Source organism: Panicum virgatum, chromosome 8K, assembly GCF_016808335.1.
Source record: "Panicum virgatum strain AP13 chromosome 8K, P.virgatum_v5, whole genome shotgun sequence".
Lineage (NCBI taxonomy): Eukaryota > Viridiplantae > Streptophyta > Magnoliopsida > Poales > Poaceae > Panicum > Panicum virgatum.
The window spans coordinates 49,825,334-49,849,607 of record NC_053143.1 but is presented as its reverse complement, the minus strand read 5'-3'; the positions used below and the strand labels follow the sequence as shown (position 1 = coordinate 49,849,607).

Genomic DNA, 24,274 nt, shown 5'->3' with positions numbered 1-24,274 from the left:
TAGGGTTGCGGCGGCTGTAGGGTGCTTTTATAGGGGCGGCCGCTAGGGTTGATAGGGGCATGGACGGCGGGGATCCTCGGCTTCCGCGCCCAGGTTGTGTGGTGCCGATCCACTGAGGCGCGCGGCTGGGGCCGAGGCGCGAAGCGGGGGAAAAGGGTGCGCGCGGTGGCTGGTGGCGTCAGCGGGGTGCGGGCGAGGCGGTTTCGCCATTTCGTCGCGACGCAGGGGTGGCGTCCACGCGGTGCGGCAAAAAGCGGCGTCGCCCCTCGGGACAAAGGCGAGACGGAGGGGAGGGGGAAGAGGAACAGGCGCCCGACAAGTGGGGCCCTTCTGTCAGCGGCACAAGGAAGAGGGGGAGTGAGGAGTGTGCGGGCTGGGCTGCTGGCAGGCCGACTCGACCTTGGGCCGGTTGTGCCGCTCGGCTGGTTTGGTGGATCGGGCTGCTGGGAAGGTTGGTGTTGGGTTTGGTCCAAGTTAGAGTTGGTGTTGGGTTTGATCCAAGTTGGAGGTTAGCCATTTGTTTTAATTTGAGTGGCTCAACTCAAATTAAAACCCTCTCTAGATAGTTAGCGTTTGAATTTAAATTGAAGGGCACACTTCAATTTAAATTCCATACAATTTTCACACAAGAAAACAAACCCAAATCAAATTCGAGTAAACAAGGTGGAGCCAATAAAATTCAAGTAACTCCAAATATTTTCACACTAGCAATACATTATCCTTAATTATATTAGAAATTTTTAATTACTAGGATTTTTGGAGGGAAGAAGTCCTACTTAAGTGAATTATTTATAGCACCAACACAAAAATTTTTGAAACTCGCATTTTTTTGACTTTATAACATTACGGAAAAATCTGGGATGTTACAGTCACGAAATGATAATTCAAGTATGGAACACCAATATCATATGACCACTTCAACTTAATATAAGGGTTATAACCTTATATGATATCTTACTATTAGTATTTGAAAACTCCTTTTAAGCCTCCATGTAAAGTCATCTAGAATCTTAGATGGACATTCGACAAAATAGAGAAATCCTAAAAATCCTCACAAAAATCAGAAACATCTTGCCATCAATCCAACAACTCTAATTATAATAGCCATTGGGTTTAATATCTTTTCAAATAAATTACCCATTTTTGTCATTATGAAAATAGACTAAAGTAACCCCTGAATGTGTATTTAAATTACTCACATCTGCCATTATAAAAAATAATATGAATAACCCCTGAATCTGAATCTAAATTATATAATTATAATAACTATTAAAGTGCACTAATATAAAATTCTAAATTACTATTTCTATCATTATCAATATTATATTTATATTATTGTTTATATACTAGCTCTGGTTTAGAACCAAGTTGCCATATGCATTTCTTGGAGTCTGATGCAGACACATGTTCCTCTCGTGCCAACAAGTTTTGGTAGTTGAAATAGTACGTGTAGCAGTGCTCTTTAGAATTTCAGAACTTCCCCAAATTCAAATATAACGAGTCATTTTGCGTAAAAAATAAATATGCATGTGTTCCTTCATTTTTCTTTACGCCACAGTTTTTAGGCAAGGAATGACATTCAAGGGAGGGGTCAAAAATTAACTTCATTGCAATGAGGGGCAAAATTGTCTTTTAACATAACAGCATGTCAGCATATCGGCATAACAACAGAAAATTTGAAATATTGGCGGTAAAATAAAGTGAAGAATTTTGATGGAATTGAGTGAATTTATTATAAAGTCAATTCCCTTATGCAGTAGTACTCTTTTTGTGTGTGAGCTCCAATAAATAAAATTATAATAATGAATAGCTAGACCAGTTTCAGTGGGAGTGTCATCGATACAGTTACCAAGACTGAAAACTTGAGAACTATGTCATAGTGATGACACTTCTCTCACATTTTATGACACTCATCTCTCATCTCTCCTTATACTATTGGTACGTGTTAGCAATTTAATATCTATAACACTCGTATGACACTTCTACTGAGATTGGTCTTAATTAAGTGGCGTTGTGTCCCGTGCAAATGCAGCACTACAACTCATTCTCCCGTCTAAAAATGCATCACACTTATAGTATTTATTGTTCACACCTTTTTGGCTGACAAAACTAGATACTCCCTCCGTATTTAATAGATGTCGTATTTAGTTTTTGTAAAGAGACAGAAATAGATGTCATATTCGTGTAAGCCTCCGTAACACTTCGGGGAACTAGACGAGCAATTAAGGAGTTGATGCATGAGCGTCTCCTTCCTGCTGATAAAATAATTCACTTTGCACCGGGAGTGAGTGGGCGAGCGTTAGTGTGGGACCGTGAGGTCTGTTGATGGATTTGCATGCAGGGAGCCAGAGCCACAGTATTTGCATGCCGGCATGCAGAATTGATTAGCTGGAGTATTAATCGAGGCCAGGATTAATCGGATGGGAGAGAATTGAATCACCTCCTTGATCTGTGTAGCCAAGGCAAATACGACATCAAAAAAAACCCGGAGGGAGTATAAATTAGCAGTGATGAAAAAATAATAAAAGGAAACGATAAACACCACTGGCTGCGAGTTTGCTCCGCAAACGCCAGGGTCCATTATATTGCCCCACCGCGCACTCTATTTTCTTTGATAAGTCCACTCGGTGTCTCCGTCCATACATCCATCGTTGCCACTGGGTGTGTTTAGTTCTTGGACAAGTCTAATTTACGGCCGGACGTAAATTGAACTGGTGGTACGGCCGTCCTCGTCAGTGGTGTGTGCATGCATGTGAGGAGCAAGGAGAGAAAGAAAACCGCATGCATGCACATAATTTCAAAATAAAAAAGATCATAGTTTCAAAACCGAGCATCGAAATCAAAATCCAATTGCACAGATGTATTTGTCTCAATAAAAGCTTCAAATAAGATTTCACACCACTATATTTTAATGATATAATTTTTAAGAGGAAATACTTTTGGCGTGTTCTAATTTGCTTATGATGTTTGCAAAAAATGCTTATGAATTTACATAATGTTGCTTTTGCATGTCCGAGTTCAATTAAGTGGATATTGTGTTCATATTGTGAACATAGATTGTTTAGTGTCATCAGTGGATAAGGGTAAACAATTTTGTTAGGTAGGTGAATGTGGATTGCATGATCAATAATAGGGCAGATTGGTTGAGCATTTTAACTAATTTATTTTGGCATTTTTTCATTGTACATAAAATAATTTATGTGCTTCAAAAAGTATTATCAAAATATATTCAAGTGGGGTCTTGTTTTGAAGGTCTCCTCCAAAGAGATATATTTGTGCAATCGGAATTTGAATTTGATGGATGATTTAAAAATTATAATTTTTTTTAGTTTTAAAATTGCTTGCATGTGCCACTGTCCCGGTGGTGGAGGATCAATTTAGCCTACCGTGCAATAGTGCAAACGTACGGCCGGCATATTTAAAGTATACAAACACATATTTGAAGTATTAAACGTAGACTAATAAAAAAATAAATTACATATTTCGCCTATAAACTGCAAGAATTTATTAAGTCTAATTAATTCGTCATTAGTAAATATTTACTGTAGCACCATATTGTCAAGTCATAGCACAATTAGGCTCAAAAGATTCATCTCGCAATTGATTTTTACTTTTCTTCACATTTAATACTCTATGTGTCCAAACATTCGAGACGTTTTTGGCTAAAAAATTTTAAAAACTAAACAAGGCAAGTTGTATCTCACGATCGGCCCCATCATCGTTGATGAAGGTGCTTACCGTGTTCAAGTCGCTGTTCTGGCTATCCGCACCGCGCAACCTTGAAACTCAACTCTAAAGCCGTGGGGGCCCACGTTGCAGGCGTCGGGTAGAGGTGGAGAAAAAGGTCCAGCTGCACCACGCCACGCCTCTATTTGGAGCTCCAAATCCACTGTAGGCCAAATCCACTGAGGAAAAGCTCTATTTGGCCATCGCAGCAGTGTGCACGGGGCCCACGGCAGGCGCAGAGAGAGGATAGCGTAGCGCGCTGGCGCCGCTGCCTGTCCAGATGCACTGTAGCGACCTGTGGTATAGAGGTGCGCATAGGGTACACCGTACACGAGTGCAGCTCCTCCACCTCCAAATTTCCAGTACCGGCCTCTTTCCCGAGCCGCGGTGCGGACAGCCAGCCTGTCACCGGATCTGCACACTGCCAAACGCTTCATTGATATATTTTTTTTTTTTGAGGGGGTCTACGGCCAGCTGAATCGCCTTCATTGATGTCTCCGTGCTCATACTACGCACGAACACGTACACCCATTGGCCACTCCAAAAGCCAAGTTCTAGGATCCACTCTCGCGTCCCGTCTTATTGCTCACTGTCGCGACGACCAACAAGCTGAGCAACCCTCTCTTACGTTGCAGCAAGCCTAAAAATTTAGTCAATCTTTGGCTATATATTATTGCTATGTCATTTTAAACTAATCTAATAGCTAATTAATGTAATAAGTTAATTGTATAGGTGAACTGCATCATTAATATTTAATTCATCTTCTCTTTCATTCTCTCATTAAGTTTATTAAAATCCGCATTGCAACCAGTGAATAGCATAATTAAACTTGCAGCTCACTTCTCTTTTTTCTCCTCTTCTCTCCCCTTCAACTAAGCGCAAATATGAGGTAGCACTTTATTTATAACCTCTTCTTATAAGTCTTGCTCTCAGTGGTGGCATGGAATCGTTGATTTTTCCGACTCACGAAGTCTAATATATTTATCTTCCGTTATCAAATTTTGTGCTTAGTGAAAAAAATTGCCCCTCATGTTGACAACTTCATGCAAAATAATTTGGCACAAATCGTCGACTATATCCAGAAGTTGTTTCTTGTGGAGCCGGCCATCATGTTTCACTGGGTGAATCTGTAATTATTGAATTCATGGTAAAATTAATAAACCAAGTGCTAGTTAGAGTAGAAAAATAATGTACACATATGTATCTTTCCCTAATAAAGAGTAGCGCTTTATACATTCGAGATTAGTAGTATATTATCTCTTTTACACCTTTAGATGCTCGCACATGTAGTATGCACCGTACATAGAACCCGCGGGTTGCTGTGCGTATAGTCATTTTCTCTGGTTTCTCGGCGGGATGAGCTGATCCTCGCCCTCTCTTCCCAGCTTCCATGCACGAGACTTTCCTGTCCTATATTTCTCCACATCTTTATTCTATGAGGTCAGTCATACCTTGATTTGACGCCTTAATTTAACCATATTTTGATTTGACCACGCCTTGATTTGACGTCAAAACAGAAAATCTTAAGTATGCCTCAATTTCCTACGGTCCAACTGCTCCGATGGCTACATGCTACTAATTTCTTCACCCTTCAGAGCCAAACAAACCAGAACTGAAGAGCGTAATGGGCAAGGCCAGCCTCCATGTTTTCTTCCTCCTATTCTTGATCTTGAGTTCTTTCTGCCAGTCCAACGACCAACTATCACAGGCAAACTCACTCTCCCCCGGCGACATGCTCATCTCTGAGGGGCGAGTCTTTGCTCTTGGCTTTTTCTCCCCATCTAACTCCAACAAGAGCTTGTACCTTGGAATCTGGTACCACAACATCCCCGAGCGCACCGTCGTGTGGGTCGCCAATCGCGACAGCCCAATCTCCAACCATTCATCCGTGAAGCTCACCATCACCAACAGTTCAGAGATGGTGTTGTTCGACTCTGAAGGACGTGCTGTTTGGATGACGGCGAACACCACCACGGCTGGAGGTGCTGACAGAGCTATCGCGGTTCTGCTCGACTCAGGTAACTTTGTGCTCCGCTTGCTCAACGGCACGGTCGTATGGCAAAGCACCGACCATCTCACCGACACTATACTCCCAAACACGAGGGTCTTGCTGAGCTACAAGGCAGAAGTGGTTGGGCGCCTCGTTGCCTGGAAGGGCCCTGATGATCCATCTAGTGGGGACTTCTCCTTTAGCATCGATCCCAGCTCGAACCTTCAAATCTTCATCTGGAACGGGAGTTTGCCTTACAAGCGCCTCGATGTCGTCAACGAAGTTTCAGTATCCGGCGGCACATACCAGAGCAACAACACCTCTGTCATGTCTCAGTATCTCTACTACAGAGGGGATGAGTTGTACTACACCTACACAGTCTCTGATGGGTCACCCTACACACGCATCTTGCTTGACAACAGAGGCAACCTGAGCCTCCTGAGCTAGAACAACACCTCATTGTCGTGGACACTTGCTTCTGACACCCCTAGTTACTGTTTTCTCTACGCCTCTTGTGGCCCGTTTGGTTACTGCGACGTTGCAGCTGTCCCGACGACATGCCGGTGCCCTGATGGGTTCGAGCTCGTCGACAGTCGTGAGGAATGTTGAGTACTATATCCTGCTTGTGATGAGAGAATTGTCAACCGTGCGGTGTGATCGTGCGCTTGGTCTTTGGATTGCAGGTACACGGGCGTCGAGTGTCGACGGGGAGCTGCCGTGGAGGTGTTGTGGCCGATGGACCGTGCGGTGGACGACGGTGAAGGGCAGCCGGGACCGGAGCTCGGACCGGGTGGCAGTTGTGGCGTCCACTCCTGGATCGAGGGCGCAAGCGGCGACTGTCGGTGTCCCGACCCGGGGGCCTGGATCCCAACTAGTAAATGCTGCGTGTTTCCTCGTCCCAGATGATGATGCAAAAGGCAATCACAGTAACGCACGGTTTATCCTGGTTCCGGCCGCAGGGCCGTACGTCCAGCAAAGGGAGTGTGCGAGGGCACTGTATTATCTTGCACCCGGGGTGCTTGTAGTAGGGGATACAAGCGAGGCGAGAGAGGGAGGAAAGCCCCCAAGTCTCTGCTAGAAGTGGAGTCGGTTAAGATGAGTGCTCAGTAGTGCTGAGAGTTCTCTGAGGGAAAATCAGAGAGCCTGCTTCCAACCTTGGATTGGAGAGATCCGATCAGCCCCTGCAAAAGGAAGCCCACCCTCTCCTTTTATAGTTGTAAGGAGGGGCGGTGTACATGAGTGTAGGGGCGCGGAAGTCGTCGTTTTCCCCCGAATTGCGGGTACAGTGGTCGAACACTGTAGGAAGTGTACTGTGAGAAGGCGGCGCACGTCGCTGTCATCCTGGATTTCGTCCTTGGTCCTGTGGAGATGGCGGCGGCCGTCCTGCAGTGTCCCGGCGGTAGTAATGGCGAAGGGGCGTCCCGGACCCCCCGGTCGGAGTGCGGGCGTGCATACTAGAAGGTCCGGGAGTGTGTGGAAGTCCCGGATCCCACGAGGGGGAGGTCTGGGGTCCCACCCGTACGTGCTGAGTGCCCTTCTTGGAAGGATATGTGATATCATTGGACTCCTTCCCCAGCGGGAAGTGAGCCCGGGTGGTGGGTGTCGGCAGAACAGTAACGGGGGCGGCGCCAACTCGTCTTGTGCTGCATTGAATGCCCACAGCGCTGCTATAGCGACTGGGGTGGCAGAGCGGTGACCGGGGTCAGTGGACGGGACGCCGGTCACATCCACTGCGGGAGTGGCAGTCTGACGCCGCCCGTCCTTTGAGCCGTGGCGGAGTGGCTGGCCTTAAATGCCTTCGTACGGCGGTCGGTTGGGCGGCGGGGCCGTTTGCCCCTTGTGCCGAGAGACGGCCTCGAGCGAGGCGGAGATTGGCCACCCGCTCGAGGGCAGGTCCGCTGTCCTTGAGCGAGGCGGGGATGCGTTTGCACGGTCGAGGGTCCCGGGGGGAGCCCTCGACCAAGGCGGAGATGAGTGACCCGCTCGAGGGTAGATCCGCTACCCTCGAGCGAGGCGGAGATTGTTTGGTGAGCCTGAGAGGGGTGCGAATGGGCCACATGCTGGGCTTCTTGGAGTCCTTTCCTTTCTTCCGGATTTGGAAGGAGGCCGGGGACCTTCGTGGGCCCAGTTGCCTTAACATGTGTTTGTGTTTTCGAAAGTGGTCTTAGTACCACAATTAGGGTGTCCCTAATTGTGGCACCCGACAGTAGCCCCCGAGGCTTTGGTCGAGTTGATGGATTCGGCCAAAGGGTAATTCGGCGATTTCTCTCTTGACGTGTTTAGTCAAAGTCGTGCACCTGCTGGGCGCGCCTGAGCGCGGGCCCGGCGGGTGTGACAACACGCCGGTCGGGATAGTACGCCCGTGACGGGTGTACTTCGAGGCGCGCGCCTCTTTGTTTGTTTGTTTGAAGGACAAGACGTGTCCGCGCACTGAGGGGGGCCAGGGCGACGGTGGCACCTGCTGCGTTGCAGCTGGTGCTTTTATCGAGCTGTCCCGTGCGCAGGGTCTTGGCCCCGGCGTTCCTGACTGCTTTGAGCCGCGCCGTTCGAGGGCAGCCGGCCAGAGCCGATGCTGCACCGCTTAGCGTCCAGGGGCTCAGCTCCGCTTTATTTCGTTCGGTCGTGTCTCGGCGCGGTGACCGAGGGCATCTTTTGCCCGTGAGTGCCGTGTCGTCACGGGCGACACAAGCCTCTGCTTTCCGACCAGCTTGGAGCTTGGTGCCCGGCACAGCTATAAATAGAGGTCGTGGGGTTTCCCCTTCTTCTCCAGCCTCCCAACTCTTTCTTCCAGCATTGCCTAAATCATGTAATGTTTCCTTTGCCTTTTCGTGACCGACCCCCAGATGGGGTGGCCTGGCTTTTTTAGACTTTAGGTGCTAGAAGAATGCTTGCGAGCGGCAGGGAAAGACCGGAGTGGGCGTGCGCTCCATCCCCCAGGCTCAGTGGGATCAGCAGAAGAGCATTGGGCCCGTGGGGTCATGCTTCTGCGATGTCCCCTAGCCTGAAGGGGGATGGAGACGCCTGACCATGGCGTTCGTGCCAGGTTAGGCGGCTGTTCTTTCCATCATCCCCCCAGGCGACAAGGTTGCTCTCGGGGAGACGGTGCCGAGGGCGCTGTCCGCCAGCTCGACCCCCCGCGTGGTCTTCGGTGGAGGAGACGCTAGAAGAAGGCTTGCGTGGAGAGCGTCCCGCTGGACCCGTGAGGTCTGGGGGCCGCTTCTCGCATCCCTAGCAGCCTCGCTGTTGCATCAGCTAAGGGCTCGGTGCCTTTCTTCGTCTCTTGCTCCTCCCCAAGACAGGGAAAATTGCCACGCAGGTGGCAATGTGTTTGTATCTTTCGATGGCTTCGCGCCGGCAACCCTTTGTAATCTTTATTTGCATTTTGAGCAATAAAGTCCCCCTTTTTCTCCTACGGAGGAGATTACCAAGGGTACAAGGGCGTACATAGAGTTTACGACCCTCGAATATGTGTGAAGTCATTTTCGCGGGGGCGCGTCAGCGCACCCGCGGGTGTAGCCCCCGAGGCCTTGGAGGAGATTTTGTGCTCGTCCAAGGGCTGTAAACGTCGTCCCACTGGGTAGCTTTGCTACGGCGGCTGCCCTGCACCTTTTTCAGCCGGCATCGGCACTCTTTCAGTCGGCCTCGGCATTCTCAGAGCTGGTACAGTGGCCCGGCGTTCAGCTTGACCCTCAGGGGAACGTACGCTAATAGCGGTGGGTTCGGTTTACGCGTAGAGCTTCACAAGTGACGGTTGTTGATTTATTCGAGGGTGTGGTTGGAGCCGTAGTGTACGGGGAGCCCCCGAGCCCAGGCCCGTATGAGGGCATTCAGGGGAATCCTCGACTCCGATTACGACCCTCGACGCCCTTCCGCAGGGAGGAGGGGAGAAGCGCACCATGCTACCCATGCCCGGGCCGCGAGCTATGGTTGCTTCAGTGAGCTATTAGCGGATTTGTTCAAGCGGACGTCCGTGCCCCGTTCGATAGGGGTCGGCTTGTGGTCCATAGACACGTCTCATAAAGCGCTTGCGAGGGTTCGCTAGGCGGGGCTCGAACCCATTCGGTAGGGTTCGAGGGCTCGATGCTCTCCCTCGATGGGATCCCCCTTCTAGGCACCCTCGACTGGCCTTGAACACTGCGTAGGATGTCTCAAACTCTGCGTTCGAGGGTAGCTTGTACGGCACATCCTTGCTGTTCCTGACTCTGGCGATCTGAGGCGCCTGTCGAACCCCCCGAAGGGCCAGGCTTCGAACCCCTGATCAGTAAGGCCTCGGAATGCGATTCCCTCGGGGGTAAAGGGACCCCTGAAGGAATATTCCATCTTGGTTTGAAACGACGCAGAGTCGCAAGTCGTGCGCGCGGGTCTTCCGCTGGTGGTGGGCGAACGTGGCCCGATTCGTGCGGTGCGGCGTGGGCGCGCCTTTTCAGGCGTCGGCCTCGGGCAGACGGAGCGGCGTGGGCGGCGGCTGATGGATGGGATAACACAACAGTCGCGTCGCGCCCGCCGGTTACCGTGCCGCATTTATCGCCGCGTGCGCGCGTGGGAAACTCCACGGTCGTGGGGCCCACCCGTCAGTGAGAGCAAAATCTTCCGCATTGAATGCGGTAGATTTGGGCTGTGGCTGTGGGTGCGCCCCCCGTGGTAAATAAATACGGAGAAGAAGGGGATGTTTTGGGTTTACCTGGCCATTTGCCTCCGTCCTGCTTCGCCTTCGCCTTCTCCGCCTTCGTTGCTTCCTGAACCTGTAGCCAAGAGCGAGAAGGAGAAAGGAGAAAGAGAGAGAGAGAGAGAGACTTAGCTATCTCGGAGCCTCCCTTTTCCCATCCCCCCTCGACTCTCGGAGATGTCGGACATCCAGGAGCCCTTGCCATGGGGGAAGTCCTCCGCCACCGTCGTGGTTCTGGAGCAGCTGGTTGCCGATCGGCTGCTGCCGCGGAACCCCGACGTGGGGGCGCCGGCGTGGATTTCCCCGCACCCGGATGAGCCTGAGCCGAAGCCCCCGTAGGGCTACGTCGTAAGCTTCGTGCGCCTCCACGAACGGGGCTTCGGCGTCCCCATCAGCAAGTTTATGAGGGCCCTGTGCGAGTATTACGGAGTGGAGCTGCACAATTTCAGCCCCAACTCCATCTCGCAGGCGGCGGTCTTCGTCGCCGTCTGTGAGGGGTACCTCGGCATCGACGTCCACTGGGATCTCTGGATCCACCTGTTCCGCGGCGAGCTTTTCGTCGAGAATGCGCAGAACCAGCCGAGGCGGTTCGCGCGCGCCGGTGGCCTGACGCTCCATGTCCGCCCGAACCGGAGGAACCTTTACATCAGCAGCAAGATGACGACGAACAACTCCGGGTGGAGCCGAGGGTGGTTCTACCTTCGAAACTTCAGTGGCGCGCTCCCGGCGTTTACCAACAAGGTTCTTCGGGAGCGTCCGGCGAAGTGGGACTGGGGGGTGTCGCCCCCATCTCAACAAGCCAGGCTCGAGGACCTCACCGACGCGCTGGCGCGTTTGGCGAGGAAGGGGTTGACGGCGGCGGCCGTCATCGCGAACTTTCACCGGCAGAGGGTGATCCCCCTCGTGGAGAGGGCCCTGCCGATTTACCAACTCACCCCCGGAAGCAAGGTTGAGGGCTCGAGGACGTCGAGCAAGCTTCTTTCCCACACCAATGCTGCCCGGAGGGCGAAGTACGCGGTGGCGGATTTTCCCCAAGATCCCGCGGATCTATGGAGGATCAAGATGCGCCCCGAGCCGGGGTATATTTCCCTGGTGAGTTTTGGCTTCGAACTCGTCGTGCGTCATGTAGTTCCTTTCCCTGACCCTTATTTCGTATGTGTTGCACAGGGGTTGAGATGTGGCATTTCGAGGCCCCCGGCCCCAGAACAGTGTCTGATCAATCGCCTCCACGCGGAGAAGATGAAGAGGCGGAAGGACGCGGCGGAGGCAAAGGCCGAGAGGAAGAGAAAAAGGAAGGCGGCGCACGACAAAGCGCGCCAGCTCGCCCGGGCGGAGGGGAAGCCGCGGCCCGCCACACCTGAGTCCTCGGAGGACGACGAGGAGGAGGCCTCGGATGCCGAGGACCACGCTCGGAGGAGCGATGGGGAAGGTGCGCGCGCGAGCCCCCCACCGTTCTACCTGTGGGACGAGGAAGAGGGAGCAACCGTGGCGCTAGAGGAGCCGGGGGCCGTAGCGGGGTCCTCGGAGAATCCCTCCCTCGAGGGTGTGGTGCGGGGGTCATCCTCGCCGGCGCTGACCCGCGGCTACGAGGCCGCGGTGGGAGAGGAGTCGTCCGCGTTGGCAGCCTCGAGCCGTCGGGCCGACACGAGGGGCGCGCCATCGGGGCATTCTTCGAGGGACAGCTCAATGCCCCAGGCTCGAAAGAGCGCCACGAGGAAGCGGAGCATGATTGCTCGATCTGGGTAGGCTTTTTGGATTTCGTTTTTTGTTACGTATTTGGTAGATTTCTCGATCCTGTTTAACTTGTGTCTCTTGATTTCCAGCCCCGGGGCCGTTCCCAAGGATGCAGTGCGGCTTGCCCCGGTCAAGGCTCTCAAGACTGGGTCTCGCAGCACTCCGCACACGGCGCCGCAGCCCCAGCCCGCCGTGGATCTCGAGGCGGCGGCCGCTAGGCTACGGGAGGCCCTGGCCCGAGGGACCCAGGCGGCGCAGCAAGCCCGGGCACAAGAGGAGGGCGACGCCGGCTAGAGTGGCGCAGAAGCGGCTGCTCAGGCGGCCGACGCCGAGGAGACCGGCCAGGGCGGTGCCGGTTGCGTCGCCCAAGCGGCCATTGGAGTTGCGGCCGGTCAGGGCGATGCGGACAGCGCCGCTCGACCGGTCACAGAAGGAGAAACTGGCGGGGACGCGCAGGAGCGCCCTGCCGGTCAAGCAGCCGAGGAGACCCTCGTCTTCGAGCCCTCGAGGGCTGAGGACGAGGGCCTTACAGAGGACATGGCGCAAGAGGCGCCAGGGGTAGAAGGAGCCCCCATCTCGGAGCCCACCGAGGCCCGGGACGAGGGTACCGTCGCAATAGTGCCCGTGCCAACGGCGCAGGAGGGCGCGACGGCGGTGGTGGAGCTGCCGGACAGCAGCGGGGAGTACGGGGACTCGATGGATATCGACCCCGCTGCTGCGGCGAGCGCCGCCGCACACATCGTCGAGTTCGCGTCGGCCAGTGCGGGCGTGCTCGAAGCGGGGGCGTCCGAGGGGAGCCACCTCGGGGTGATCGTCCCGTTCGGTGTCCCCTCAGAGTTCCTTCGCAAGGAGCAGGAGGAGGAGGAGGCCTGGAACAAGCAGATGGGCGTTGGGCGCGAGATCTTGCAGGCCCTCGACCGCGCCTATCAGCTCCATCAGAATGCAGATTACCAGGTCAGCCAGGTAAGTATTTCCCCCCGGAAATTGCTTCGGATTGGTTTTAACTTTTCGCGCGTCTTCACCCACGCCGTCCCCCTTTGCAGCAGCTGAGGGAAATCTCGTGCGAGAAGAGCACCGAGATGATGCGGCTGTACTCCCAGATGAGCCAGCTCGGGCAACACAACGCCGAGCTGGTGCTCAAAAACATCGATGCCAACACAAAAATGGTCGATCTGGGAGCGCGTCAGCGGGCGTTGGAGGAGGAGCTGGCGCAGGTTGCTGGTGAGCGGGACGTCCAGAGGGCGGCAGCGGAGGAGAAGGCCCAAGAGGCTGAGGCACAAGCTGCCGAGCTGCAGCGCCTTCGGACGGCGCTCGAGGAGAGGGCTCGCGAGGCGGAGGGGCAGAGCGCTGAGCTGCAGCGCCTCAGCGCGGCGCTCGAGCAGCAGAAGGGCGAGCTCCTCCATAAAGAGGTGGCCGTGGTCGCGCTCACCGGGGTGCTCCGGGAAAAGGGCGAGGCCCTCGAGGGGAAGGAGGTGGCCCTTCAGAACATGGGGGCCGTCCTTAGAGAAAAGGAAGCCTCCTTGTCCTCGCTCGAAGAGGCCGCCCGCACCCAGAGGGAGGAAGCGCAGAAGAACATGGCAGGTGAGTACCTTCGATTTTTCGTTGATTTGTTACTTTTCGTAACTGACGTTGATTTCCTTTGCTCAGAGCTGAGGCAGAAGGTGGCGGACGAGACCACGGCGAAGGATGCGGTCCATACCGCGCTCACGGCGGCACAGATGGAGTTTGCGGAGCTGGAACAGACCGCCATGTGTGTGTGTCAAGAGCTCGAGGGGGAGGGTGCCGTCTCGGGCAGTTCGGTGATCAGCCGCCTGCGCGCGCTGGGTGGCCGGATAGCCGAACACGCCAAGAGCACCTTCCGCCTTGGTGTCCTGCGGGCTCTCGCCGTGGCCTCGACACACTACCTCATGGATCTCCAGAGGGTGTCGTCGGGGTACGTTGTTCCCGATGATGCGGATGCGGACGCCGCGTCGGTCATCATGGACGAAGCCGATGCAGCCGCGGAGGAGTTCGCCACCGTTCTTGCCGAGAAGCTCGAAGCGGACATCCCTCCTATCGCCGAGTTCGACGCCCCTGAGGGCCCGCGAGGGGGGGATGGTAGCCTGTAGGAAGGTTGGGCCTCGAAGCCCATTGTAGATAGATTAGTGTTTATCATAGTCGTGCCTTGTAATCGCGCCTTATGAATATAAGAGATTTGTTTTCGTAATTTGAATGTGTGGCCCGTCGAGGCCTTGCGTGTTCGAGCCTGTGTTTCTTTACTTTATTTCCTTGTTCTTCGTATGCAACTTAGATAAACATCCGTGAGGAAGTTCGCGTTCATAAGCAACGTAGGCGTAGGGTGGTGAGGGGGGTGCCGTATCCCGGAGGCGTAGGCGGCCCCACTACTCGGCCAGCCCCGTATCGTGGTTGCTTACGCCTCGCGTCCGTTTTTTCCAAGGATACGAGAAGCTTAGGGTCGAGACGGAAATATTTCGAAAAAACATTGGCGACTTTTTTGGGGACGTTCGGGGGTTCCCCCCGTAGTAGCCCCCGAGGGGGGCTCGGCTTTGCCGAGGGTAAAGCCGAGCGTACCTTAATGTTCGTGCGCGCCCGAGCCCTCGAGGGTCGGGAAGGTTCCCAAAAAGCGATAAGTGAAGGGTGCTTCCTTATTATTTCGGGAAATTGAAAATGCGATTATGAACAATATAGAAATAGCTTGAAATGCTTAAGGATAGAAACGACGTAGCTGTTGTATGTTCCAAGCGTTGGTGAGGACTTCGCCGTTCTCGTTTGCCAGCTTGTACGTGCCGGGCTTGAGTACCTCGGCGATTATGTACGGTCCTTCCCATGGGGGCGAGAGCTTGTGGCTGCCCCTGTTGTCCTGTCGAAGCCTCAGCACCAAGTCTCCTTCGTTGAGATCTCGGCGCCGGACTCTCTGCGCTTGGTACCTTCGTAGGGACTGCTGGTAGCGCGCGGAATGCAGGAGTGCCACGTCTCGAGCCTCGTCCACTTGGTCCAGCGAGTCTTCGCGAGCTCGCTGGTTTCGTTGCTCTTGATATGCCTTGAGCCTTGGCGATCCGTATTCCAAGTCAGTGGGGAGGATGGCCTCGGCGCCATAGACGAGGAAGAACGGAGAGAAACCCGTAGCTCTGCTCGGGGTCGTCCTCAGGCTCCAGATGACCGAGGGTAGCTCTGTGAGCCAGCTTCGGCCGTACTTGTTCAGTTTGTTGAAGATCCTCGGCTTTAGTCCTTGGAGGATCATGCCATTGGCACGCTCCACTTGCCCGTTCGTCTGTGGGTGTGCCACAGCTGACCAGTCCACACGTATGTGGAAGCTGTCGCAGAACGCCAAGAACTTCTTGCCTATGAACTGGGTGCCGTTGTCGGTGATAATCGAGTTCGGGACCCCGAACCTGAAGACGATGTCGGTGAAGAATTGGACTGCTTGCTCGGATTTGATCTTGCCGATGGGTCGAGCCTCGATCCATTTGGAGAACTTGTCAACCGCCACCAGCAAGTGGGTGAAGCCCCCGCGCGCCCTCTTCAACAGACCGACGAGGTCCAGCCCCCACACGGCGAACGGCCACGTGATGGGGATGGTCTGCAGAGCATGGGCCGGGAGGTGTGCTTTTCGGGCGTAGAACTGGCATCCCTCGCAAGTCCGCACAACGTCAGTGGCGTTGGCGACCGCGGTGGGCCAGTAAAAGCCTTGCCGAAACGCGTTACCCACGAGGGTGCGTGGCGCGGCATGGTGGCCGCAGATGCCAGCATGGATGTCGCGGATCAGCTCCTTGCCCTCGGGGATGGGAATGCATCGTTGCAGGACACCCGAGGGGCTGCGCTTGTGTAGCCCATTGTCGATTAGAACGAAGGACTTGGCCCGCCTGGCAAGGCGTCGCGCCTGAGCGCGGTCCGAGGGTAGGACCCCTCGAACCATCCAGTCGAGGTACTGAACGCGCCAGTCTCGCGAAGCGGGGGCCTCGTCAACTTCCATCGCTTCGGCCTCGTCCGCGGAGGTTGTCCCGAAGTCAGTATCCATGGGCCCGACCCCGTCCGCCGGGGGGTTCCCGCCGGAGGGCCCGGCGGACGAGGGGCCTGACTCCGTCGGTTGCTTGAACTCGACGGAGGGCCTGGAGATGTCATGAGCGAAGATGTTCGGGGGGACGGTGGTCCGCCCCGAGGCTATCTTGGCTAGTTCGTCCGCGTCCTCGTTGTACTTGCGCGGGACATGATTGAGCTCGAGGCCGTCGAATTTGTCCTCGAGGCGGCGTACTGCGTTGCAGTACGCCTCCATCTTCGGGTCGTGGCAGCTAGATTCCTTCATCACTTGGTTGACGACGAGCTGAGAGTCACCGCGCGCGTCGAGGCGTTTGACGCCGAGCTCGATGGCGATGCGGAGGCCACCGAGAAGGGCCTCATACTCCGCCATATTGTTCGAAGCAAGGAAATGCAAGCGGATCACGTACCGCATGTGTTCTCCGAGAGGCGAGATGAAGAGGAGGCCGGCACCGGCACCAGTTTTCATTACCGACCCGTCGAAGTACATAGTCCAGCATTCGCCCCGGATTTGTGATGGGGGTAGCTGAATGTCCGTCCATTCAGCCACGAAGTCGGCCAAGATTTGGGACTTGATTGCCTTGCGGGGGGCGTAGGTGAGTGTCTCTCCCATCAGCTCCACAGACCATTTGGCGATTCTGCCCTCGGCTTCCCGGTTGCGGGCTATCTCTCCCAAGGGGAAAGATGAGACCACGGTGACGGGGTAGGCCTCGAAGTAGTGACGCAGCTTGCGTCGAGCCAATACTACTGCGTAAAGCAGCTTCTGAATCTGTGGATAGCGTGTCTTGGTTTCAGACAATACCTCGCTGATATAGTACACCGGCCGCTGGACGGGCAGAGCTTGACCCTCCTCTTGTCTTTCCACAACGATCACCGCGCTGACCACTTGGGTCGTCGCGGCCACGTATAGATAGAGGGGCTCGCCGTCCGTAGGTGGTGTAAGAATGGGAGCGCAGGTGAGCGATGCCTTCAGCCTTTCGAGGGCTTCTTGAGCTTCGGGGGTCCACGTGAAGCGCTCGGTTTTCCTCAAGAGTCGATACAGGGGTAAGCCTTTCTCGTCGAGACGCGAGATAAAACGGCTGAGGGATGCCAGGCATCCCATGACCCTCTGTATACCCTTTAGGTCTTGGATCGGTCCCATCCGAGTGATGGCCGAGACTTTGTCAGGGTTGGGTTCGATGCCCCGCTGGGAGACAATGAAGCCCAAGAGCATGCCTCGAGGCACCCCGAACACGCACTTCTCGGGGTTAAGTTTTACCCCTTTGGCCCGTAGGCAATCGAATGCGATCTTGAGATCGGCAACCAGGTCGTCCGCCTTCCTGGTCTTGACAACGATATCATCGACATATGCCTCTACGCTCCGCCCGAGCTGGTCTCCGAAAACGTGGAGCATACATTGTTGATAGGTAGCTCCGGCGTTTCTGAGGCCAAAGGGCATCGTAACGTAGCAGTACATGCCGAATGGTGTGATAAAGGAAGTCGCGAGCTGGTCGGACTCTTTCATCTTGATTTGGTGGTAACCGGAATAGGCATCAAGAAAGGATAGAAGTTCGCATCCCGCCGTAGTGTCTACGATCTGATCGATCCACGGTAAAGGAAAGGGAACCTTCGGACATGTCTTATTTAGACTAGTGTAATCCACACACATCCTCCAATTTCCACTCTTTTTCTTTACTAATACTGGATTAGCTAGCCACTCGGGATGGAATACCTCTTTGATGAATCCGGCCGCCAGAAGTTTCTGCAACTCCTCGCCGATCGCTCGGCGCTTGAGCTCGTCGAAGCGTCGTAGGCGTTGCTTCACTGGCTTGGAGTTGGGTCGGACATCAAGAGAGTGCTCGGCGACCTCCCTCGGTATGCCAGGCATGTCCGAGGGGCTCCACGCAAAGATATCTGCGTTGGCGCGGAGGAAATCGACGAGCACCACTTCCTATTTGTCGTCGAGGGTGGCGCTGATCTGCAACGCCTTGCCGTCGGAGTGGCTCGGGTCGAGGGGCACCTTCTTGATACCCTCGGCGGGTTCGAAGCTCCCGGCATGTCGGTGCGTGGAATCCAAGGCCTCGCTTGCCATTTTATCGAGGGTGGCTGCGAGGGCCTCGTCTTCCGCTTGAGCTTCCGCGCGCTCAACGCACTCGACGTCGCACTCGTAGGCGTGCTCGAACGAAGAGCCGATGGTGATGACGCCCTTTGGTCCCGGCATTTTGAGCTTGAGGTAGGTGTAGTTGGGGACGGCCATGAACTTGGCGTAGCAAGGACGACCAAGGATGGCATGGTAGGGTCCTCGAAACCCCACCACCTCAAAGGTGAGTATCTCCTTGCGGAAGTTGGCTGCCGTGCCGAAGCAGACAGGCAGATCGATCTGGCCGAGGGGTTGGACCCGCTTCCCCGATGCAAAGCCGTGGAACGGCAACTTGCTGGGGTGTAGCTTGTCCAGTTCGATCCCCATGAGCTCCAAGGTGGGGGCGTACATGATGTTGAGGCTGCTGCCTCCGTCCATGAGCACCTTGGAGAAGCGGGTGTTGCCGATGATGGGGTCGACAACGAGCGGATACCGTCCCGGATGCGGGACGTAGTCGGGGTGGTCCTCGCGGCCAAAGGCGATGGTGTCCTTCGACCAGTCGAGGTAGGATGGCGTGGCCTTGGTGACGGAAAAGACTTCGCGGCGCTCACGCTTGCGCTGCCGAGAAGTCATATTCGTCGTCGTTCCTCCAAAGATGAAGAAGGCATTCTCCACTGGGGGGAACTCGTCATCTCCACCTTTGTCGCCAGCATCCTTCTTCTTGTCCTCGCCGCGATGCGTGACGCGGTTGTAGTATTTCTTGAGCATCTCGCACTGTTCGAGGGTATGGTTGACCGGGCCCTTGTGGTAAGGGCACGGCTTCTTAAGCATGTCGTCGAACTGGCCACCACCGCCTCGAGGGGGGCCTCGAGGCTCTTTGCGGTCTGGGGCGGCTGCAAAATCCTCCTCGGAGTCAAAGGCCGGCTTCTTTCCCTTCCTCCCCCGCTTCTGTTTCTTGGCGGGGGCACTGAGCTTAACGTTGCTGCCCTCCACGGGCGCATCGTCCTTGCGCTTGCTCGTTTTGTCGTCGAAGATGGCACCAACTGCCTCCTCGCCGGCGGCGTAGTTGGTGGCAGCGTCGAACAACTCATTGGTGTTAACGGGTCGGCTTCTCGCAAGCTCATGCACCAAGTTCCTGCACGTCGTACCCTCGAGGAAAGCGTTGATGACCTCGACATGGGTGACGCTGGGGAGCTCGGTGCACTGCTTGGAGAAGCGTCGCACGTAGTCACGCAGGGACTCGCGGGGCTTCTGGCGACACCCTTTGAGGTCCCAGGAGTTCCCAGGGCGCACGTACGTGCCCTGGAAATTGCCCACGAAGATGTGGACCAAGTCGGCCCAGTTGTAGATCTGATCCGCAGGCCAGTGCTCGAGCCACGTTCGTGTGGCATCAGCAAGATGAAGAGGAAGGTTGCGGATGATGACCACGTCTTCCGTCGCGCCGCCTAGCAGGCACGCTAGGCGGTAGTCGTTGAGCCAGACTGCAGGATCAGTCTCGCCCGAGTATTTGACGAGAGTGTTGGGTTGTCGGAAGCGCGGGGGAAAAGGCGCGGTCCGGATCTCCCGGCTGAACACCCGGGTGCCCAGAGGCTCCGGTGACTCACCCCTGTCGTGCTCAGGGTCGAAGCGTCCACCCCGTTGAGGGGTGTACCTCCTGCCGTTGATGACGTTGCGGGCGTCGCCGTCGCCAGCGTGCCCGCGAGTGTCGCGGATTCGCTCCCTTACGGGAACTCTTCCGATGCGCTCGTGTACCGAGGGTGCCCTCGCGCCGGGTGCTACGGCTGCCTTGCCCTTCCCTGCTGGGGATGTGTGCACAGAAACCTCACGGTCCTGGTGCGCAGTCCCATCGCACTGCTCCGGGGCCTTCGAGCGCATGCGAGACGCAGAACTCTCGGCCTGCTGCACAGCAGCTTGCTCGATGAGTTCCTGTGCCTCGCGGCGCAGGTTACGACCCGAAGGTGTCGATGGCTCAGGCATAGCTTGAAGTAGATAGGCCGCAGCGACGAGTTTCTCGCCGGCTATTTGCAGTTCCGGAGATTTGTCGACGTTGTCGTCGGCCAGGATGCGCTCCCGGGCAACACGTCCCGCCGCCCGGGCGTGTGCACCAGGCACGGTACGCTGCTGCTCGAGTGCGGCGCGTAGCTCCTGGGTTTGTCGACGCTGCTCGTCGAGCTTGGCTTGAAGCTCGTTGAGCTGCACCAGTTGAGCTTGTCGCGCCGCTGAACCTGACGAGGAAGGGGCTGCAGGCGGGACCACCGGTTGCTTTGCCCGTACGTCCGCCCCGCCATCCTCGTCGTTGGCTGGAGCATTGTCGTCTTGCTCGTCCGTGAGGTCCGCCACGAAGCATTCCCTGGAAGGACCGAAATCCCCCTCGCTGGAGTCTTCGGAGCAGGTGAGGCAGTAGGCCGTCGCCAGCTGGAACGCGCGGAGAGCGTCGGGGTCGCGGACCCCGGAGTAGTCCTCGGCCTCCTCGGCCGTGAAGTTGTTCATGAAGAAGTCGACGTCGTCGGCGATCGAGCTCGCCGTCTCGGGGTAGGGTTCGTCAGGGGACGACGCGCTGAGGCTGCGGATCGGCCGAAGATGATGACCCGGCGTATCCTCATGCTCGAAGAAGACAGCGACGGTTGACGAGGCGTGGGTGGCAGCGTTGCGCATCCCGAATGGGAAGGGAGACGCCGAAGTCGAGTCCCCCCTGGGAGGCACTAGTGCTGCCGCAGGCGATGGTGCCGGCGCAGATGACGCCGAGGCACGCGATGATGAAACGGTTGCCCTACTGGCCGCGATGCTGAGTTGCGACTCGCCAGCCTCGACCCACGTGGGGGAGCTATGGCGGGCCACACGACGCCGCTCCGTGCGTGCTTGTCGTGAACGCTGACCCGAGCGCCTGTTGCGCCGGGCTGGCGAAGTCGGAGCGATGAGGTTGCGTTCGGAGGAGAGGAGCTGCATGTGGTAACCGTTGCCGGTTGTCCTGAACTCGAGGCTCCCGAACGAGATCGCGCGTCCCACTGGAAACGGATCCGAAACACCCATAGGGTATGGGTTGGATCTGCTCGCCATTCCTGGAGATCAAATGGGAGAAATAGAGAAAATGTCACGCAGACAAGCCCCTACCTGGCGCGCCAACTGTCAGTGTCCCGACCCGGGGGCCTGGATCCCAACTAGTAAATGCTGCGTGTTTCCTCGTCCCAGATGATGATGCAAGAGGCAATCACAGTAACGCACGGTTTATCCTGGTTCCGGCCGCAGGGCCGTACGTCCAGCAAAGGGAGTGTGCGAGGGCACTGTATTATCTTGCACCCGGGATGCTTGTAGTAGGGGATACAAGCGAGGCGAGAGAGGGAGGAAAGCCCCAAGTCTCTGCTAGAAGTGGAGTCGGTTGAGATGAGTGCTCAGTAGTGCTGAGAGTTCTCTGAGGGAAAATCAGAGAGCCTGCTTCCAACCTTGGATTGGAGAGATCCGATCAGCCCCTGCAAAAGGAAGCCCACCCTCTCCTTTTATAGTTGTAAGGAGGGGTGGTGTACATGAGTGTAGGGGCGCGGAAGTCGTCGTTTTCCCCCGAATTGCGGGTACAGTGGTCGAACACTGTAGGAAGTGTACTGTGAGAAGGCGGCGCACGTCGCTGTCATCCTGGATTTCGTCCTTGGTCCTGTGGAGATGGCGGCGGCCGTCCTGCAGTGTCCCGGCGGTAGTAATGGCGAAGGGGCGTCTCGGACCCCCCGGTCGGAGTGCGGGCGTGCATACTAGAAGGTCCGGGAGTGTGTGGAAGTCCCGGATCCCACGAGGGGGAGGTCTGGGGTCCCACCCGTACGTGCTGAGTGCCCTTCTTGGAAGGATATGTGATATCATTGGACTCCTTCCCCAGCGGGAAGTGAGCCCGGGTGGTGGGTGTCGGCAGAACAGTAACGGGGGCGGCGCCAACTCGTCTTGTGCTGCATTGAATGCCCACAGCGCTGCTATAGCGACTGGGGTGGCAGAGCGGTGACCGGGGTCAGTGGACGGGATGCCGGTCACATCCACTGCGGGAGTAGCAGTCTGACGCCGCCCGTCCTTTGAGCCGTGGCGGAGTGGCTGGCCTTAAATGCCTTCGTACGACGGTCGGTTGGGCGGCGGGGCCGTTTGCCCCTTGTGCCGAGAGACGGCCTCGAGCGAGGCGGAGATTGGCCACCCGCTCGAGGGTAGGTCCGCTGTCCTTGAGCGAGGCGGGGATGCGTTTGCGCGGTCGAGGGTCCCGGGGGGAGCCCTCGACCGAGGCGGAGATGAGTGACCCGCTCGAGGGTAGATCCGCTACCCTCGAGCGAGGTGGAGATTGTTTGGTGAGCCTGAGAGGGGTGCGAATGGGCCACATGCTGGGCTTCTTTGAGTCCTTTCCTTTCTTCCGGATTTGGAAGGAGGCCGGGGACCTTCGTGGGCCCAGTTGCCTTAACATGTGTTTGTGTTTTCGAAAGTGGTCTTAGTACCACAATTAGGGTGTCCCTAATTGTGGCACCCGACAGCGACGGAAGGCGGGTTTCTTGGTTTGCGCCACAAAACCAAGGAGGCGGACGGCGGTCGAAGACGCCAAGTCGTGGAGGTGACGGGCGTCGGTCTCGGGACTGACGGAGGCGACAGGCGTCGACAGCGTCTAGGGCCTCGCTGCGGGCGAGGAGGTGATGAGGCGGGAACGGCGTCTAGGGCCACGGCGCGGAGGCGGGAATCTTTCCGCGCGTGAGGTTTTGGCGGTTTTCTCAAAACCGGCCACCTACCCGGGTTTCGCGGACCCTCCAAAACCGCGGACTGGATCTTCATCAAGACGGCGGCATCGTGGAAAAGACTTCATTTCGAAGAAAGAACCTCGGCCGTCGGATGAGATCGTGTACAGAGGGTGCTGCAGGCCAACCGGTCTGACCGGTCCCTGGCACCGGTCTGACCGGTCTCGCGGGTATAAATACCCCTTCACTTGTGTTAGGTTAAGTGCGGCTTTTAGAACTTGTCCGTGAATTCTCTATTTCTCCAGGCCGCCCCCCTGTGTTCCTCTCCCTCTGTTCTTCTCGTTAGAGTAGATTTTGTCCATGGATTGTTGAGACCTTGTGTGGGATTTGATTGGGAAAGGAGGCCCTATCCTCGTCGTGCCCTCTGGGCTTTTGAATCGATTCAATCCCCTGGTTTTTGTGCCTTGTGCAATCGATTTTCGACTTTGTTTTTGGCGCACTTGATTGCGAGGAGGCTATGAGTTCTTTGCTGTGATTCCCGTGCTTCTAGCCCTGTCCTAAACCCTCTGGAATCACTAGCTCGTTCGAATTCGATTTCTTGAGTTCTTGAGAAAACCCCAATCATTCTTGATCTCTCCGCGAATTCTCAAGATTTGTTGATCTTTAGGATGAGATCTCTTAGGGATATGTTCATGGGGTAGGGGCGAAGCTATTCCCCAAGTTTCATCGATTTACGTGGTCGTTTGGTCGAGATTCATCATTTGAATCCAAGTTTTCGGGGGTTTTCTGGGTGCCACCGGTCAGACCGGTAGGCAAGACCGGTCAGACCGGTCTGCTAGTTCTTGAACAGACGTGACCGGTCAGACCGGTCCAGTGCACCGGTCAGACCGGTCCTGGCAGATCAGTTCTGCAGTTTTCCAATTCGCTTCCGATTAGCTTCGTGTTTTCGCTCGCTCGTTCGAGGCCTTTTGTGTTGGTTTAGCTTCTCCATAGCTATTCCTAACTTTGGCCAGAACGCTTGAGGGCTTGGGTGATTTTTCGGGATATAGGCCGACGGTTCAAATTTCGAAGAAATTTTGATCGGCTCTCATTCACCCCCCTCTGGTCGCCAGCTTTGGTCCCTCAAGTCGCGACTTATCAAGAGGATGTCAGAGAAAGGAAGCGCTAAGATGCTGAAAGAAGAGCAATTTCATGGCCATGCCTAACATGAAGGTCCCTGACAAATTCCTGCACATTAGGAATACAAGCTTCGACCAGTGTGCAGACGAGTGCTCCAGAAACTGCTCGTGTATGGCATATGCCTACGCCAACTTGAGCAGTGCTGGGGGCACTATAGGCGACACATCGCGGTGTTTGGTTTGGACTGGGGATCTCAT

At 55.6% G+C, this 24,274-nt stretch overlaps 1 protein-coding gene across 1 annotated transcript; it reads left to right on the top strand.

Annotated features, from left to right (window-relative positions):
• The first annotated feature begins 5,350 nt into the window (after positions 1–5,350).
• On the top strand, positions 5,351–6,163 carry LOC120645893 (S-locus-specific glycoprotein S6-like). Its single transcript, XM_039922611.1, has one exon. The coding sequence runs from the start codon at positions 5,351–5,353 to the stop codon at positions 6,161–6,163; it is 813 nt and encodes a 270-aa protein (XP_039778545.1).
• The last annotated feature ends 18,111 nt before the right edge of the window (positions 6,164–24,274 follow it).